The sequence below is a fragment of the Labrus mixtus genome, chromosome 5, assembly GCF_963584025.1.
Source record: "Labrus mixtus chromosome 5, fLabMix1.1, whole genome shotgun sequence".
Taxonomy (NCBI): domain Eukaryota; kingdom Metazoa; phylum Chordata; class Actinopteri; order Labriformes; family Labridae; genus Labrus; species Labrus mixtus.
In genome coordinates this window covers 14,637,384-14,656,973 of record NC_083616.1, presented here as the reverse complement: position 1 = coordinate 14,656,973, position 19,590 = coordinate 14,637,384, and the positions used below count along the sequence as shown (strand labels likewise).

Below are 19,590 nucleotides of genomic sequence, written 5' to 3'. Positions count from 1 at the left end.
ATCAAACAGATATAATCAACAAAAATACACCGTAAATAATTTATTTTAGGTTTCTATTTAACAATTTATTAAAGCACTCATTAACCAGTTATCATATACAATCACAAATGTTTACAATATGTGTGCTAAAAGGCAAGATAGGATAGAGATTTTTTTAATAAACTGAGCATTTGAAAAAAAGGGGATTTCAGTTTTGCTTCTGACAGCAATGATCCCTAATATGCACAATATATTTCACATACCATTCATTTACTTTTTTGACACTATAGGATGCCTCTAAACTCCGCCCTAATCAGGGTTGGGCTGGTACGTTCTGCGCCTGCGCAGAGATACGGCCCCGTTTTGGTTGTTTGTTACTAATTCTGAGCTTGTTTGACATTTAAAGTTACGATAAAAGACTTCGTGTCCCTTTGCATGGACTAAATGTACCGGGGTTGTTGTTTTTAAGCGGAACCTTGACTCTTCCAAAGATGGACTTGATTTAATAAAACTTTTTTCCCCTCTAGACTACTAGTTCAACTCGGATCTTAACGATGTTTCAGCAGGCGATAAAGAACTTCAACATCCATGTAAACCCTTTAAACGAGCGGAACACCATTTCCAGTGGGGACCTGGTGACAGGACACATCTCCTTCGAGCTCACAAAGGAGACGAATCTGACGTCGATAACGATGGCGATGAAAGGAAAGGCCCATGTCCGATGGACGACGGGAGCGGGTGGAAAACGGAGTCGAAGGCGACAGGTCTCGGCCACACTGGAATTCTTTAACTTGAAAGGAGTCATCTTGCAAGACAGAAGTGGTGAACACACATACGCCGTTTACTTGCATGACAGCTTTGCAAAAATAATAAATAGGCCTAACAATAGGCATAAAAATAATAATAATATCAGCCATGGTTCAAGTCTCTTATGTCTTTCTTCTTTTAGTTTCTAGGATGTCAACAAAACTACAGCCTGGCACCCACATGTATCCGTTTACATGTCAGCTACCACAGGGGTGTGTATGAATTAATGGGCATTTTATAGGTCTATATTCGACAATAAATCGAAGCTTGATCCAAAGGCAACTGGACTTACCATGACAAGCTGGATGACTGAAAACATACACAGACACAAACTCCAGCTCATTCAGAAAGCTGCTTGGTTACCTCTCATGTTGTTGAAATGCTGACTGAGTGCAGACAGGTCCCCCGTCTTCAAATTGGCTAAAGGGCTCCTTACCGTACCAGAAATGAATTCCAGACCAGCTCATGGTGCTTTTAGCCACTATGGTCCCACTCTCTAGGATTCATTACCACGTGAACTAAGGTCTGCTACAAATGTGTCTTCTTTGAAAAGCAGACTTAAAACACATATTTGCTCAAGCTTGTGGCTAAATCATAATAATTAGAGTATATATCCTATTGCACTTTATTTAGGACATGTGTTTTGCAGTTTCATTTCATGCATTTTTTTTTTTATCTTGCGTTTTTATTGCATAATGTTCAGTATAGGCTATTGCCAACTTTAATGTTTTAAGCACATTGAGTCTATGCTTTTCATATGAAATGTGCTTTATACATGTCTGCTAGTATCCTACTTTGTCACTTTATTTTCAAACCTGGAGTCACACGATACTAAAATACAGAATATTTTCACGAACTGTCGAGGTGAAGAAAATCTCTACTGAAGGCAAGCTAGAAAATTTCACATCATTGTGAGCAAAGGGTCTTTGGATGTTTCAAGATAATTGTCTCTAACCGATGTGCTTGTTGAAACTGTGTCTCCCATTCTGCAAATATGTATCTTTACTTAAAATAAATATTTTTGCTTCAATGCAGAGACTTCCCATCCAGCTTTCAAGGGCATAATGGACAAATCCAGTACACTTTGACAGTGGCCATCAACAGGCCCTGGCACATGTCTAAAGAGGTTGAGGCTCAGCTGAACTTTCTAAAGCACATTGATACCAACCAGCCATTGCTGCGGGTAAGTGTTCCTACTTGGTACCAGGCTATGGTCATCTGATTTCATACATCAATTCAGGACCACCTCATACAACACTTGAAGGATTCATTATATATGTTTTTCTTTCCTTCACATGTTCTCCTGCACGTCTGTCTCTGCAGGCTCCTCTCTCAGGCACCAACAGTAAGACAGAGGGCTGCCTCTGTTGTACCTCGGGTCCCATCACCATGACAGTCAGTACAGAGAAAAAAGCTTTCATCGCAGGTACTTCATTCATCAAGTGCTGGGTGATATAAAATTAAATGCAATTCCAATATCTTTTTTCTAGATTGACAAATATCTTATCTTGTGCCTGTTTTTGTTTCAGGGGAAACGGTGAAATTAATTTGTGTCTTTGGCAACACTTCATCTCGAACAGTTACTCCAAAGGTAACATTGCTACAGAAACAGGTTTACTACACCCACGGCAGGAACAGAAGTATAATGCAATTCAAAAAGTTGGTGTTTATGAATGGACATCCCATCAGAGCTCATACCTCTATCTTGCACATTGAGTTCACGCTCACCATCCCCTCTTTTGCGTCGCCCTCAATCGCCAACTGCAGCATCCTGGAAGTCGAACACTTCATTCAGGTTGGTAACTGATTTTGTGGAAAAGAAAATGTTCCATTTGCATGTGATCCAGTTTCCACTTCATTTTTCTTTTGTTTAATTTTTGCTACTTGAAATACATCAAAACATGGTGTCCCTTACTTTGTCAAAATGAAATTTGGTTGATTACATTGTTAATTAATACAGTCCCATAACTAATTTCAAGACTGTTTTTTTCCTGTTTTTCCTTTTAGGTGAGCCTTAGTGCAAAGTTTTCTTCTGATCTCATTGTGCTGGTTCCCATCGTCATTTGTGACACCTTTATAGAAGCTCAACCCCAACCTTAACCGTGTATAAATGTGTGGCTAATCTTCTGTTTGACAGACAGACAGACAGACACTGTTTTACGTTTTCAGTCTGACTTGTAACTGGAAGACCTTTATTTTACAGTTTTTGTTAAGCAGGATCATTGCCACTAAGGAAAAAACATGTAAAGCTCTGTTGTATTGAGATACTTTGAGGTCATTTAAAAAAAACATTAGTTTACTTTTTTTTAAGAGGCCTCTTCTTCTCTGTTGTCAATCTTCAGCTGCTGATAGTTATTGTTTTTAATGTTTATACTGTTAAAGATTGTTACTCACAATTTTTCAGAAGAAGATCAGACATTATCTATTGTCTTAGTTATTATTGGACCCTAAATGGAGTTAATCAGAATCCTTTATTATTGCCAAGTACATTTACTAATACATTGATTTGGTGTTATGGTGCAAAACGCTTAAACAGCAGTGCTCCTGCTGACAGGTAACTAGAATACGATTTATATATAAATGTATAATAGACTAAAGAATACAAGTGTCAGTGAAGGAACTGAACAGTTGTGCAGGTATGCACATAATTTACAGTACAGATATCTCAGTATTATTTCCACACAGTGTGCAATGTAAGTTTAGTTACTTTATTTAAATTGCCATTACCTGTTCTATGTTTTCAGGGAAAAGTTTACAGTTCTATCAGACCTTACATCTTTTCATGACAAGTGTGCATCTATGAGTGTTTTTTTTTTTACCGTGTTTGTGCTGGTTGTCTAACTGTATTTTAAGAAATTGTGACACAAGAGATTACATTGATGTCTGCATATCCCTGTCACTTTAAAAAGACAAAACCAAAGACATTGAAACTGCCTTATAGAGTCATACTGCCTCCAGACAAGCATACCTTTCAATTTTCAGAATCTTTGTGCATGCGTGTCAAATTGTGTCTCCTGTGAATTATTATCAACATCTAATGAAGATCTATTCTGTTTTTGTATTCTGCTCAGCATATGATTGGGCAGACTGAAACATGGGGAAATGTGTGTTTCAGTCGAACGTTATTCCCAATTTATCTATATGAACATTCAAAGCATTGTCTCAGATCATCCTGAAAAATGAAACATACAAATATTGATGTTCTGTAAATGTGTTGAACAAAATACTCTGGGATGAATTCAAATTACGATACATTTAGCATGTTCTTATTTTTACATCATGTAATAAAAAATAAACTTTTGTATTATATTTCTCTATGAGTTTGTGAGTATCATTTGGACATGATTAGAAGTTTGGCACAGTAATGGTTAATGAGTGCTAAGTGATGATTATGACGATGAAGACAATCACCTGAATGTGCAGCTAAACGAACCACAGTTCTGTTTCTCCATTCAGAAGAGGAAATACTATGCAATGAATTTTCCCCTTAGCTTAATTACAGGGCATACCTTTTATTTCTAGGAGGAAAGTCTCCTTTTTGCTTGTCATCTGGCACTCCCTCAAAATAAGGCACTAATGTTAACATTCACAAATGTAAGATTGTTGGCAGACTTTATGGTGCCAAGCTCTGCAGATTTCACCAAGCCTTGACAATTCTGGACAGGAAACCACAACAGTATGATCCAAGCCAACTTTATTTATAGAGCACATTTAAAAACAACAGAGTTGACCAAAGTGCTTTACATCAAAATATATAGAAAGCACAAAAGAGAAAAAGGGAAAATAACAATAAACAAACCAGAAACAAAACAAACTCTTGTACTGGGTCTAAGAACGCCAAAGCATACAGATACGTTTTTAGATGTGATTTAAACACGGCAACGTGGGTGCCAGCCTAACCTGGGGGGGCAACTGGTTCCACAGTTTAGGGGCTACAACTGCGAAGGCCCAGTCTCCCCTATGTTTGAGCGTTAGGTGCAACCAGAAGTGACTGATCAGCAGACCTCAATGACCGTGATGGGACATACAGCTTTAAAATGTCAGAGAGGTAGGAAGGAGCCAGCCCATTCAATTCTTTGTATGCAAACAGCATGATTTTAAAATGGATCCTAAAATTGACATGGAGCCAATGAAGGGAGGCCAGGACAGGAGTGATGTGCTCTCGCTTGCGTGTTCCTGTGAGGAGCCAAGCAGCAGCAATTTTGCACAAGCTGCAGACGAAACAAGGAGGCCTGGCTAACACCAACATAAAGAGCATTACAATAGTCGAGTTGAGATAAAAGCATGTATAACTCTCTCAAATTCATTAAAAGAAAGAAAAGGCCTGATCTAAGACAGTTGCTTTAGCTGGAAGAAACTAGATTTTACAACGGAATTAATCTGTTTGTCCATTTTAAAATCACTGTCCATTTTCACACCCAAGTTGGTTACTGTGGGTTTTACATAAGTATCAAGGGGGCCAAGGTCTAGTGGGGATGACAGGCACCACTGGGTCGAAATATGACCTCGGTTTTACTTTCATTAATGTTTAAAAAGTTCAAAGGCTTTGATGTCCTTAAGACACTCACAAACCTGAGGGTTTCATATGAGCAATCATTTGTTTCAAGCAAGAAAGTGACACAGATTCAAACTGGGTAAAAACAGCAGAGCAGGTGACAATAATAGATGGGTCAAGTGAAGGGGGTGAGGTTTGTGCTCTATAGTAGCAATCTTGTCTAAGTGGAGGAAAGATTCACAGGTTTCAGGGGAAGCTTCGACACAGGAGGATTGGAGGGTATTAAGAATACTGTTACTAAAAAGAACAGTGTTTAGTCTTTTGAGCTTTGACAACTTTCTGATATCTACACCAGCTTTCCTTAAGAATCTTATAAGATATACTCATTGTGATATACTTGAATTCTAAGCTTTGACAATTTAATTTTGTATGCGCAGATGACTGCTTAGTGTGTAAAATTATCCACAATGCTGCTCCCCCACCTCTGAAGAGCTTTGTAAAACTTTATTATGAGCACATGAGCAGAGCTTCAAGGTCTGCCTCAAGCGGAGATTGTAGTATCCCTAAACGTGGCTCCCCTTTTGCACAATCTGCTTTTTTTTTTCAAAGCTATTAAAGAATGGAATAATCTCCCAACTAATCTGGAACTGCACAGACTTCCACACTATCTCCCATGAAGTCAAAAAACGTTTTTATGGAACCAGTCTTGTCAGCATTAATTTGTCATCCCAACAACTTTTCTACAACTCAGGGAAAATTGTACATACAGCACGTTTCAGTAAAAAGATGAGTATGAATGTGATTAAACCATAGACTGTATATAAAAATGGATAATATGCCTCAGCCTCCTGTTGGACAAAGATGAAGCCAAAATACCCCAATGACAGACACTGACTGTCATTAAAAGCAATACATGCACTTGCATGCGTTAATATTAAACAGACACTCTCGAAGTACCATCAAGCCATCTGAGAGGCCTGTATTAATGTAAGCTTATCTTGACTAGCAACTAGTGCTTGGTAGTGATGTTACGTTTGACACCGAGGCTTTGAAGCGTGTGTCGAGTAGGAGGGGCTTTTCTAGCCGAGGCCCCGTATCGAGGCTCGTGTCATTTTCAGAGAAGCGCGTCATCAATGACAAACGAGGCCTCACTTCGAGTAGAACTACGTCATTGATTTGTTTGTGTTTCGGGTTGTGGATAAAAGGAAGCGAAACCCACTTGTCATGTCTCCTCGTGAGTTTGCGTTAGTTGGTTGTTGAGAGTTGGAGTTTTGGTTCTGTTTTTTGGAGAAATGGAGCCTGCCAGAAAGAGGAAAATGTCTCCTGTTTGGGAGCATTTTGAGTTATCATCTCCCAATAAGGTAAACGTTAAAACAAGACATTTCTTTGCTGGTATCAGGAATCGAACCCAAGCCTGTATGTCAATGTGGCGTTGCCATAACCATTATGCTACAAAGCTTTCATGTATTGCCACGCTGAATCTCTTCCATTAGTTGTCACTATTTCCGTCACTATCATCACTATCTGTGTTCATTATTGATGGCTTATTATTTTGATTTGAAGGTGAAGTGCTTTAAGGATCTTTCAATCTTCCTTTTTTCCTGGACTTGTAGTTAACATAGATCCTCAAACTTGTTGAACAATAGATTTATATATATTATTGTTTCATAGGCTATATCTTGATAGGAAATCATAAAAAAAGATCACCGAATGATAATATGATTATATTAACTAAGGTATGTTATAAAGTAATATCACGTGAATCCTTATTGGTTACCGCAGTAGAACAATTTGCTATAACATGTCAGTAATGCAATGGCATGTCATGTGATCAATAATAATTTGGCTGCTCTAAATTGTTTTGACCAGTAGGTGTCACTAGTGTACACTGTGTTAAATGAGGCCTCGAGTAATGAATCTATTTGCGATACAATTGGCTGGAAAGCCTCATTGCTTCACAAAGCCTCATTTCACCATCACTAGTGCTTGGTGTGAATGACAAAATTGAAGAATAACTCATTGCCAAATAATTACAAACATTTGATTCATTGTTAAACATATCAAATATATCTTTGTTAGTCACCTGTTACTCCACAGCTTTGCCTGCACTCCTCTTTCTCAAGCAGGAACTGTCAAACAGACCTGAAGCCTGCCTGTGGCTTATATGGGGGTGTGCTAAGTGGAAGGTGCCATGTTTGGTAGAGATAGAGGGGTGTTTAGGTTGTTAAGATTACATGTGATATTTAAATGGCTGTTTACTCAACTGACATGTATTTTGACATGTTTTAGCCTTATTGTAGATGTCTTGTGGTTTTTGCAGAACAGGTAGTACTCTCTTTCTCTTGAGAGTAAATTGATTTCTAACCTTGTTTGGTAGGTGCCAACTCGTATATAAGAGGAGGTTTTGGGGTGCTCAGGTTGTTGGAGGTTGGAGTTTGAGTGGCACAGTGTTGAAGACCTATACTGCAGCAAGTCAGCAGGGGGTAGGGCTATCACGGTGAAGGAATTTCCAATGCATTGATCCAGGGTGGCTCAATAACGCGTTGTGTGGTATTATCACCCCCCACTCCTTTTTTTTAATTTATTAAGCACATTGCTTTGTGAAGAAGGGTTCAGATACTGGCCCGAAAGATTATTTTGTTTGTGACTATTCCTTAATTTATGATTTTCTTAACAACAAGACAAACACTCCCACCATGGGAGATACACTGTCACAGCAGCAACAGGTAACTAAAATCATTGCCTCTTACGGAAAGGGGACATATTATGAAAAGTCCACTTTTAAAGTGTTTTTGAACATATATTTTCGGTAAATTCAAACTTCAAACTACATTTGGGAAACCTCAGTGTCTACCGACCCACAAAATGAGAAATAAACCCATCCAGTCCTTTGTTTTTGGTCTTGCATAAGTCTTGGAACACAGAGAAAAATGTTCAGTTTCAAATTTGCTCAACTTGTGATGTCACAAGTTGGATTCTGGTAAAAAAAAAAAAATCCCCTCCCCTCCCCTGATATCTCCACCCATGGACTACACCCCCAGCCTAGAACAGAACTTTTGCACATGTCTGCCATTTTTATTCTCGCTGCAGAGGAGTGATGTCCACCGAGAAAACTCAGAGGGGGGCTCATAGCATTTAAAGAGACACACACACCAAAACGGAGCGTTCTGAGAGAGCTGGTTTATACAGTGTCACAAACCTCCTCTGCTTGATTCATGTTATAGTTTGACCAAAGCACAGCACAGATGTTTTGTTTAGACCACAGGGAACTGTTTGAAAATGGTATAAAAGGGGTATAATATGTCCTCTTTAAGCTTTTTGCCTACAAAAAAAATGCAAGACAGTACATTTAATAATGTAACGAGAGAGAGAGAGAGAGAAAAAAAAGGGAGAGAGGCAGGCATGCGCTGATATGCTGCACGGACCTAACTGAGTACTGGACCACTTGAGCCCTTTTTCACATTAAGTACTAATTCTGTCGTTATGTATTCTGTAGTCAAATCAGCCAAATCATACTGTACAGGTTTTTTCTAACAAATCTGTCATGGTGATAACTGTGGCAGCCATAGCGGTGCATCTCAGCACCAGGCGCTGTGCAGTGTCTGCTGCCCTGCACTGCTGGCATGCACACTGTTCCGTGGCTTGAATGTTTGTGTCTTCCACAGATTGTCACTGCATTGTTGTTGAGAAAATAATATAACAAGTAAAAGTCACAATCTATAACACAAAATAATCTTGTGGGCCAGATGTTATTTGAGGCGTGAGACCTCATATTAGATGGGTTCCCTGGTTTCACAGGGAACTTTTTGGCACAGATTTTACAAACTGCATCATCTAAATCAGTTGGTTCTTCTTTTCCATTTGGCTGAAGGCCGAAATGTTCCCAAAGGGGCGAAGTTGATTTATTATTAGAAAAAACTGCTTACCAGCATATTAACTACTGTTGATAACATACACCACAACTAATTACAACATAATAATACAAATAAAATAACTTTGACTTTATGTACATTGAACACTATTACATTCGGCATATTGCATATATTTCACTAACACTTCTGTCATTTTACTGAATCAATACAGCTTTTCTTTGTTTGTTTTTGTTGTTTACATGTTCGAAATAAAAAAATAAAGAAATAAATTAAATCCACAAAGGATATACAGTAAATATGGTAACCTATAAAAAGGTTTTAATGCATGTTTTTATTCAATAATTTTTCACCTTTGGTACAGAAGTCCTCTGAATTACAGTCCTGTTAGTGAGATGTAAAACTAGTCAAACCTACTATTATAAATAAGTTGTTTTCGTTTTGTCTCTTTCTTGAGTGATCAAACATTTTGGCAGGAAGAGTAATGAGCTGCTTTTATCATATTACTTCAACAAACACTGTATTAATTATTAAAATGACAGTATCATTACAAATAATTAAAATAACACACTCTCTGGCTAAAGATAACCTGTTTCTGTCCAACAGTCACACTGTCCTTACCTGCACACGCCAGCAGAGAGCAGCAATAGCACGCTTTGCTGCACAATAATGGAGGAGGGTCTTGGTAGCATGCAGCCCAAACCAGGGAGTTACTCCTCATAACAAAACTAATTTAAAGTTTTAACCAGCAGGAGGCAGTCTAATCCTACAGGAGAGTTGAGTCGCAGAGCGGACTGAGGATGAATATCTATGAGATGTGTGCAGGGTCAACTAGGTCATTGTGTTTCAGTTTGCTGGGAGCACACATTTCGAGGTCCATTTCCCGATCTGTTCATGCATATGCAATAAACATGACTGTAACAGCAGCTATAGGTCAGGATATTATTTTTTGGGATTTGTCAGACTCTTTCTTTTGTAACAGGAGAAAATTATGATTAAAATGTTGATCTTTAATTACATTTCCTCATTTTTGTCTCCCCTTCTTGTTCTGTAAATTTCACTCATACACACTATTTTCGTTGTTTTTGTCTGCTATGTAAACCACACTAATGCTTTTTACAGATTGGTTTCATTCTATGATTAGACCTCAGTTGACAGAATAAACATTCATAACCTCTACATGATGTCACATTATAATGATGTCAACATCAGAGCTGCTGTTGTCAAAGGTTGATCTGTGCATGTAATATGTTGAGTGTTTGGGACTCTAGGGGGGGGTCCTGTTATAAAGACTTGATTGAGTGCGATTAAAACTTTGTCATAAATTATTTATAGGTAACACAAAGGACAATCAGGCACTTACCTACATGGATCACATCCCTGCACGTTCATGCATCACTTTTAAACACACAATAACTTCACAACATCTTCTTTACACACATGGATAATGTACACACACACACACACACACACACACACACACACACACACACACAAAATAAAATGAATAACATATTACATAACATTCAAATAAATAAAAAATACCAATTTTTTTATCGAGCATCTTTATGCCAATCAGAGATTAACCTCTAATCCCTTCATACCTGCATGACACTATACCACACTCAACACACAAACACACACACACACACACACACACACACACACACACACACACACACACACACACACACACACATAAACATTGACACCACAGGGACACAAACCCTGCCAATGATTCAGTCAGGGCTGATGGAGGTTATGCAACCCCTTTCGCAGTGTAGATAGAGCTGCAGATTACTGGCCTCTTGTATGTTTATTAGTAATCTCTGTGTCCTGTGTCTGTTGTATATGTAATTATTATTATTATATAACACCACATGTTGAGCGCAATGACCCATAGCCATCTCAAATCCCACTACTTTGTAATGCACTGACAGAGATCTATTGATGTCTGGACTGATGCTGAGTGATGCAATTTGAACTCACAGTAAAAAGTTAAAACACAGATGAAAGGATCAATAGAAGATGGACAATAACATGAAGGCACATTCAATAGTTTCTGTCACTGGTACCAAAAAAGGTCAATTAATGAACTCTGCCTTGAGTAAAGTGTTGATTCAAACACTGTGTGATGACATTACTTCCCCTCGAGTGATCCGTTTGTATTGGTTTGACACTGGTCTGGTGAGATAAAAACAGAGAAACAAATATGGGACAGTCAAAGATATATAGAGAGGTAGAGAAGTTGGCAGTCAGATAAAAAGAAAGGAAGCTGATAAACAGGAGCAGACAGCTGTAGAGCCGCCTTTCAGATCATAAGTCCAAAATCAACAGCCCACAAAACGCAGAACCATCTGTCTCATTTGTGCTAAAAACCAGCGTATTGCTCATACCCGTATTGACACTTTTGTTGACAACACACACTCATGCAGCCAGTATATCTTCTCTGTAAACAAATAACACTGCACAGTTCTTTATCCCATCTCTTAAGATCTGTGATACTTGCACAGCTTATATTTAGGCTTGTTAATATTTCACCTGTGGAGGACCCGGAAAACAAATGTAACAATCAAGAATGAAACTTTTGTCTTTATGATATGAAGACAGAAGTATTTTGGTTCATTAGTTCATTACTCAAAGACGCTTAACAAAGAACAACAACAAAGCAAAACAAAGAAAACCATGAAATAACATATAAGAAGGGGAACAAAGCAGAGAAGGAGGATACGAACAGAGTTTGTTCGTGGTTGTAGGCGATGTTGAAGAAGAGGGGAGTTTTTTAAGGATTAGGGACATAAAACGGAAACTATCAAGTACAAGTGTTTCCTCTTGTTCCTAAATACCTAAAAAATTGCAAAAACTATGAATTCAGGACCGTGGTAATAATGATCAAACATATAGTTATGCTGTACAAAAGCAAAAATATCCATGCAGAAGACAGACAAGGGGAATAAAGACTGAAATAAATGGAACTGTTCAGTCAATGTGCTTACTTCCACTCAAAAGAAATGATTGCAGCGGTTAACATTTAGAAGTTCCCCTTCATTGAGATACTGCTTTGTGGTTTAACTGTCAGGATCACATGGTTTCAGTTGACTAACAGCAGTGTGTGGTTCACTGTTGATGTCAATATGCTCCGTATTGATATCTCAAGTGTAGGAAACTGAAGAAAGATGTCAATTTAGTATTTATCTTGTGTTCAGAGTATTTAGAGAGCCATGAGGTAAACATCAAATAGGCATGGCTACATTGATATTGGACCCCTGTTAGTTATAACCAGGATCGTTTTATTTGGGAAGTAGAGAATAAACTTAGAAAAGAAATTGGAATCAGTAACAGAGGGCATAATGGCCAACGGGAATTAAAAGTGAAAAACCATTCTGTAAGTCTGCAAGTAATTGTTATTTGTATAGGATCAGTTATACTCTTCGTTATTTCTTGATTCACCATCTGATACAAAAATGACTTGACAAATGACCACTGGAAGAGCCCCAGGTGATGCATTCAAGAGTTCTATTCTTCAATGATTAACAGTTTTTAAAGAAAGTTTTTTCAATTAAAGGTCACATGTTATGCGAAATACACTTCACCATGTTTTTCTAACTCTAATATGTGTCCTGTCTACAAATCCCCCAATTATGAAAAAAGTCCATCCTCTCCGTCTTTGGCCTGATGCACTTTCCAGAAAATGTGTGCTCAAACAGGCCATGATATCATGATGATCATCACAGCTCATTTACATGTAAAGCTATAGACAGGGCAGGGCTGAGAGGGGTTTATAGGCATGATAAAATACAGGATCAGAGTGGATATATGAGTGGAGTATGTGACCTTTCCATCAGTTTTTTTAAGGGAAAGTTAAATTAAAAGAAGCTTCATTTTAATGTGAATGAACATTCAAAAACCAAGCCTGCCTTTAACTGATTTTATTTGACCTTTTAGTTTACTCATCAACAAGTCATTTCAGCACAGGTAACAGTTCATTATTACATTCAAGTTTTACAGAAATATTCCATAAATTATTATGAACAGAAAGTACTGCATAGGAAATCAAATTAAAAAAAACTGTTAGACAGTATTTATGTCTTTTGTTAGCATGTTAGCTGCCTTTTTAGCACGTTAGTTGAAGAATATTCTCTACAATTAACTCATGACTGACTCATCACAGTGAGACCCAGACTCACTGAGTCACTTCTAGTGAAGGCTTTCTATAAATATCTCATTCAGCCTCATTCAAATGGCAGAGAGGCACGCAGGGACACCAGTAACATTTTTACTGTTGCTTTAATCCCAGGGCAAGCGGAGGCATGGGATGAAATAGGGACACTGTCAGAGGACTCAGGCTCCCTGGAAAAAAAACAGTGTTTCTGCTCTGTTTTTTAAACCTTCACTTTATCACCCAACAAAATATCTGCCCCTTGTGTCCATCTGTCTCTTTAAGAGCCTATCTTCTTGACTCTCGTACTTTTTCTTCTTCCCGCCTCTTCCAGGCTCTTTGTTTCTACCTGTTGCCAGTTCTGCAGCTCTGTGAGTGCCATCATTAGTGCTGAAGCTGCTTGTACGCTACGGGGATACATTTCATTTTTACCTCTGACAGGTTAACCTGCCGTTCAGCCTACCCCATCTCCACAAACCCTCCCTATACAATCAATGGCTAGCTTGCCTTTTCTCCCCCACATCCCCTTAGTTTTCTCACAAGGAAGGAGAAGCACTTGAGGAGTAGAGGAGGAGATCATGGTCCGCCTGTGTATTGCAAAGCAAACATACTGACAGATGGGCAGTCCCATAGACACACAGAAGAGATAAGAGGATTGAGCCTGCTGCTTGTTGTTGTTGTGGGTCTTGCCATAACTCTTAATGCAGTTAGCTCACTCTGAGGTGCTACAAATGGCAGAGATGAGCAGCCGATGGAGTTTCTGGGTAGAAATAATGTCACCTGTGGCTAAAGAAGAAGATAAATCCAGATCACCATTCAAAGTTGACAGTCCAGAAGGTATTCTTGTACTCTGTAACAAGGCTTTTGACATCTGCTGTATCAAAAAGGGTTGCATTTTGTCAACATATCCATAGTCACGCTGTAGTCAGCAGGTACTTTTGTTCAGCCTTCTCCTGCTGTGGCTCTGCAGTGAAAACTGGAATTTTCTCTGGACGTGAAGGCACCTTGCAAGCCTTGTAGAGTATGACAAACAGAATGAGGATGAGGACGCCAACCACTGAGTTACAAACAATTGCGATAATGGCCCAGATAGAGAGGCCCATCCTCAGCTCGTGCTCCATGGCTGACTGAATAGAAAACTCCAGACTCATTACATCTCTGAGGAGAATCCGAGGCCCGAAACTTGTTAGAAGCTGGTCACTTCAACAGCCCACAAATCCTCCTGAAACAACAGAAAATTGATCATTAGAACACCGTCCTGCCTAAATGTCCAGTGTACACACACATGTTGACCAGAGTTAGCCTCCCATGGGCCTCCATAAGTACACTAGTGAGGTCAGCTCAGAAAAGATTACTTTCTCTGACACGCTCTAGCCACTGAGCCAAAGTGGCTTTATTCATGCAGCCGCTATATATGGAACAACCTTTGTATGTCCAGTATCTGTTAATCTGTGTATCAGCTTATTTATATATCTCAGCCCTTTTCTGAGATGCTGTTTAATAATTTTCAGATGATAGGGATTTTTGAGAGACTAGAATGGGCCTTTTAGATGTGGCTCTTCTTTTTTCTTCACAGTCAAATTTAGATAGAGTTTTTGGAATAATAAAGAAGGCGCAATAAGCACTTTTTCCAGCTCAATTATTTTGAAAGAGTTTCAGCCCTAATGCGTTCTCAGCAGTATCACGTGCTAATATTGTTGCCAATTTGGTGGCTGATATTAAATGGGTCACTAAGGTGCACTGTGTGTGTGTGTGTGTGTGTGTGTGTGTGTGTGCGTGTGTGTGCGTGTGCGCGTGTGTGTGTGTGACTGTGAATATTTTCCCTTTCCCTATACAAACTGGAGCTCATCTCCTCGATTCTACCTCTCTCTCTACTCTCTCACTGAGCTATAATGCGTTTCTAATGAGACTACATATTTCCTTTTCTCTCCAGCTGAGAGCAATACCACAACAGTCCAAACTTGCTATTCAGAACTCATTCGAAAGTTATCCTTTCCTATAACCATATTATAACAAGCCAAATACAGATGGATAGCTCTGAGTTGAAGTCAGACGCAGTGATGCATTTGATTAGTTCTCATTCTCATGAGGACTGCATGTCTGTCTGTAGCAGATGGGTCCCTCTGAGGCGGCTGGTGGCATCACTGTGGGGAAAATTACCCTCATAATCCCCAACTTGGATTACTGTCAATAAAACTGCAATACCAAATATTTCCAAAACATCCTGGGGAACTTTTTTCTGGAAGTCAGGTGACACTTACTGTAGCGTAACCTACAACTTCCAATTAGCGAGAGAAGAGGAACTAGAAGGTTTTATGATGTCACAGAAATGTGATAAGGAAAACTATGGGTGAGAGAGTAATCAAATGAGTGGAAACAATGGATCCAAATAAAAGACAGCATGCATATAACTAGGAAACACACAGCAGTCACACAAGTTCTTTATGATTTCTTATTAAAAAACGATTTTCAAAGGCCATACTTCCTGAAGTAGATTTGATAGTTTAACAACTGGAAGGGTAAAACGTTGTCATTTAAAAGATTAATGCATTTTCAAAGATGGCTCAGTAGCAATACGTGACTATAAAGGAAGAAATACAATGTTTCTTGAAGTCAAAAATTCAAAGACTGATCACGAATTAGGATACAAATGGTACTGGGACTATTCATAGATGCAGGGTAACATTTCCAGGGTTCTTACATTACTCAAAAAGAATTGCTCTACCCTTATTTGGAGTCAGGAAGATTTGATGCATGCTTCTCTGTATGTGTGAAATAGTTTGCAAACATGACTTGCAGTAAATTTGAAGAGGAAACATGTACACAGAACCCAAACTTTCGTAATATACTGTTCAAATAGGTCTCTTAACTTTATCAGAAGTCTTTGAGCAGAGGTCTAAAGATCAGAACAGCACATGACTGACCCACCACATACAAACGTTCAAGAACATTAAGACACTTGTCAACAGTCAATACACAGATAACTACATGCACTGTAGTGTGTTCAAGTTGTGTAAGGGTAGCAGGATAGTTCAGCTTCAGGGTGGAGAGCGGAATCATGAAACAGCATGAGTATGTGTATGGTGCCATTGACCAGTATAAAGCCCTTTTGTTGTACACATGCAAATAAACAGATGTAAATGGATGCAAATACTGGCCTGCATGCACCGAAGAATGCTTTCTAAACGAGCATTATATGCATACAAACACATTACACAGACTGATTGTGCCAAACTGACCACATGAAAAAGAGGCGAATACTTTTGCATAATGCATCACCTTAGGAGCGCCATCTCATATGACTGAACATCCACCCTCTCTCTCCAGCACATGACAGGACCAGCTGCATAGACACAACTTCACTGTGGAGTAAGTATTGAGAGCTGACACTTGATGTAACACATGAGCTAAACCAGATGGTTGGTGAATTGTGTAACTGGGAGTATTCACACATTTATGTGTTCTTTTGGAGCGACAACTTTTGGGAAAACAATTTTACTCTATATTGCTTTTTAAACTGCTTTTATTTTACAGAAAGAGAAGGCTTTATATTGCATCAAATGTAAATATATTTACATTGTTTTAATGCTGAAAACTCTTTAATCAATGTGCACATTTGTACGAGATTCAAAACAAGCAAAACTATATTTCATGAAACTTTTTTTCTTGCTGACAAAAACTCCCAATACGACCGTCTGGTTGTAAATACATTTCACTTCTTTGGTGGCTTTTTCTTGCCCAAGCACTTGAACGCCTCATACAACAGCCTACCTCCTTGTTCCGTCTGGTGTCTGATGTCCTCGCACTTGTTTCCTCTTCTCCGCCCGTGTCCCACCTTTGAAACTCGCTGATAACAATTTCTGAAACTGAAAACCGCCATCAAGTTACGTCAGCACATTGTTCGAGAAGTTGCTACTTTTGTGTCGAAGTATAGGTCAACGAAGTCTGTCCGACTCTTTCTCGGTGAGTATCCACTTTGCGCGCAGACTGTGAATGCAGCCAGGCTGACCGATTCAGAGTCACTGCTGACAGACTGACAGAGCGACAGAGCGGAGATGCTGCTGTCAGGGAGGCCGCTTATCATCCCCACAGTCCCTCCCCCCCAACGACACCCATCTCTCTCTCTCTCTCTCTCTCTCTCTCTCTCTCTCTCTCTCCCTCTCGCTCTCTCGCTCTTTCAGTCTGTTACTACCAAGCTATTTATACTAAGACGCTCTTGGTACAGGGCTTGAGCTCCTCACACCTCTACACGAGGTGTTTACCATGATGACAGTATTCCCATGATGACATGGTAAACACTTTGGCGCGGTGCAAACTGTCTTTGTCATTGACACAGAAAGTAAAATTAAAAATCAGTAAAAGGAAGAAATAGGAAATCCTATGCAAGGAAATACAAAATTAAATAGAAAATAAAGACAAATGAATCATCGGGAAAGGCTACACCATGTTTACAATAAAGTGCTCTTTGCATTAAGTTATGTAATTATGATTACTAAGCGATCAAAATGCTGGCCATGGTATTCTTGCCTTAATACATAAAGAGTTTAAGTGATTTACACTACCTTCTTTTGATTGAAGTATGCTTGAAACAACTTGTATGAAGCTGAAAAGCAGCTGCACCAACTGACAAACTTGTTGCCTCCTCATTGATATTCAGCCCAGCAGTAGAGTGTCTCTGGGGGCTCAGCCCTCTGTCTCCCTCTCTTTGTTTGTGTTGGTGGTGGGTGTGTGCATGGGGTACCCTGACCCACAGGCAGTTCAGGCATGGACAAAGCATTCTTTTCAGACTTCATTGTTCTCTTGCTTCAGAAAAAAAAAAGTTTTGCAACAGAAGAGATCTAGAGAGGAGCATTTTATTGGAAGTGCAGCACTGGTGCACTTGAGCAATACTTCAAGAAGTACTGTACAGTGTCTTAATCAAACATGGCTCAAGTGACTGGTGATTTAATAACCGCCAAATGATCCAATAACCTTAGTGAAATGTAATGAATTGCAGTATTAAATATGCTATGAACATATAATGCTAAAACATCATATCACAATATAAGAAGTATGATATTTTATTGATTTACTTATAATTATAACTACAGTTATGGGATAGGATGATATAATGACACAATCAAGCACATTACAGTTTTCTGTTTAATTGTTTTATATATTTTGTAATATTTATAGTAATTACAGCACTCAGTATCAAATATTCCATTATGAGTTTTGGTTATCAGTATTGTTTGCTGTTACAAAACAAAGTGCTTTGGGGGAAAACATTGAAGGATTTATTCTTATGGATGCTCTTCAATAGCATTTGTGGAAACTGTAATTTTTCATCCAAAATGGGGATAGGACTGGATTAGAGAGGGGGCAGCACTTGGGCTGCAGCCTGCATGAGAGCTTGATGAGATAGTGATCACTGATCACAGGCTGATTCTCAAGAGGAAGCTGCTTCACAAGTGGGATTCATTATATGAGAGAAATGAACTCAAATAGCCTGGTGTCCCTGCCCCTCTCTCTCTCTTACACACACACACACACACACACACACACACACACACACACACACACACACACACACGAGCAGGCCCACACACACGCAGTCATTATTGCTTGTATTTTCAGGACGTGTCATGTCTGATCTCTGCCTCTGATGTCACTGAAGACGCTCATACACCTCCATTAGCCTGTCAAAACTAATCAGAGTGTGTGTCAGCGTGTGAGCTGTGCAAATGTGACAAGGAGAAAAGGAGAGAGAGGGAGATAAAATAGAGAGAAGAGGCAATTTAATTTCTTTTTTAATTCGCCCCCCCCCCTGCCCCAACACACACACACCATCCTTCCCTACCCTCTCTCATCCTCATTTCATCCAAGCAAGTGAAAAAAAGACTGAAGTGTTAATCTAGACTTTGCCATTGTAGCCCTCCTCATTTTCAGCAGGCTGTTATCGGGAACACAGACAGACTCCCCTGATGAATATTTTGGTGCTCATAAAGGCCTCCTGCTGGAGGGCAGGGGGACAAAGCGGGTCAGTTTCAAGCAGGGATATTAGATTCATAGTTTGTATCAAGGGTCTATTTCATTGGGGCACACACCATTCCCTCTTATACTCTAATATGCACCTACCCTAATGTAAATTTACACTTTTTAGTGCTATCCTTGCAGTGTTGAACTATTATTAGTTGTTGCTGTTTTGCAATCAGATGCTCTGGTAATTCTGAACAACATTCTGTTATCGAGAACTGTCAAGACCATTCTCCTATTATGAGTATATGAGGACACCTGCTGGA

The 19,590-nt window shown here is 39.1% G+C and overlaps 1 protein-coding gene across 1 annotated transcript; it reads left to right on the top strand.

Moving 5' to 3' along the window:
- The first annotated feature begins 341 nt into the window (after positions 1 to 341).
- On the top strand, positions 342 to 4,106 carry LOC132974149 (arrestin domain-containing protein 3-like). Its single transcript, XM_061037993.1, has 6 exons — positions 342 to 801; positions 929 to 998; positions 1,822 to 1,969; positions 2,110 to 2,212; positions 2,316 to 2,581; positions 2,794 to 4,106. Exons 1-6 carry the CDS (start codon positions 534 to 536, stop codon positions 2,884 to 2,886), a joined length of 948 nt encoding a protein of 315 aa, XP_060893976.1. The 5' UTR covers positions 342 to 533; the 3' UTR covers positions 2,887 to 4,106.
- Positions 4,107 to 19,590: the final 15,484 nt, after the last annotated feature.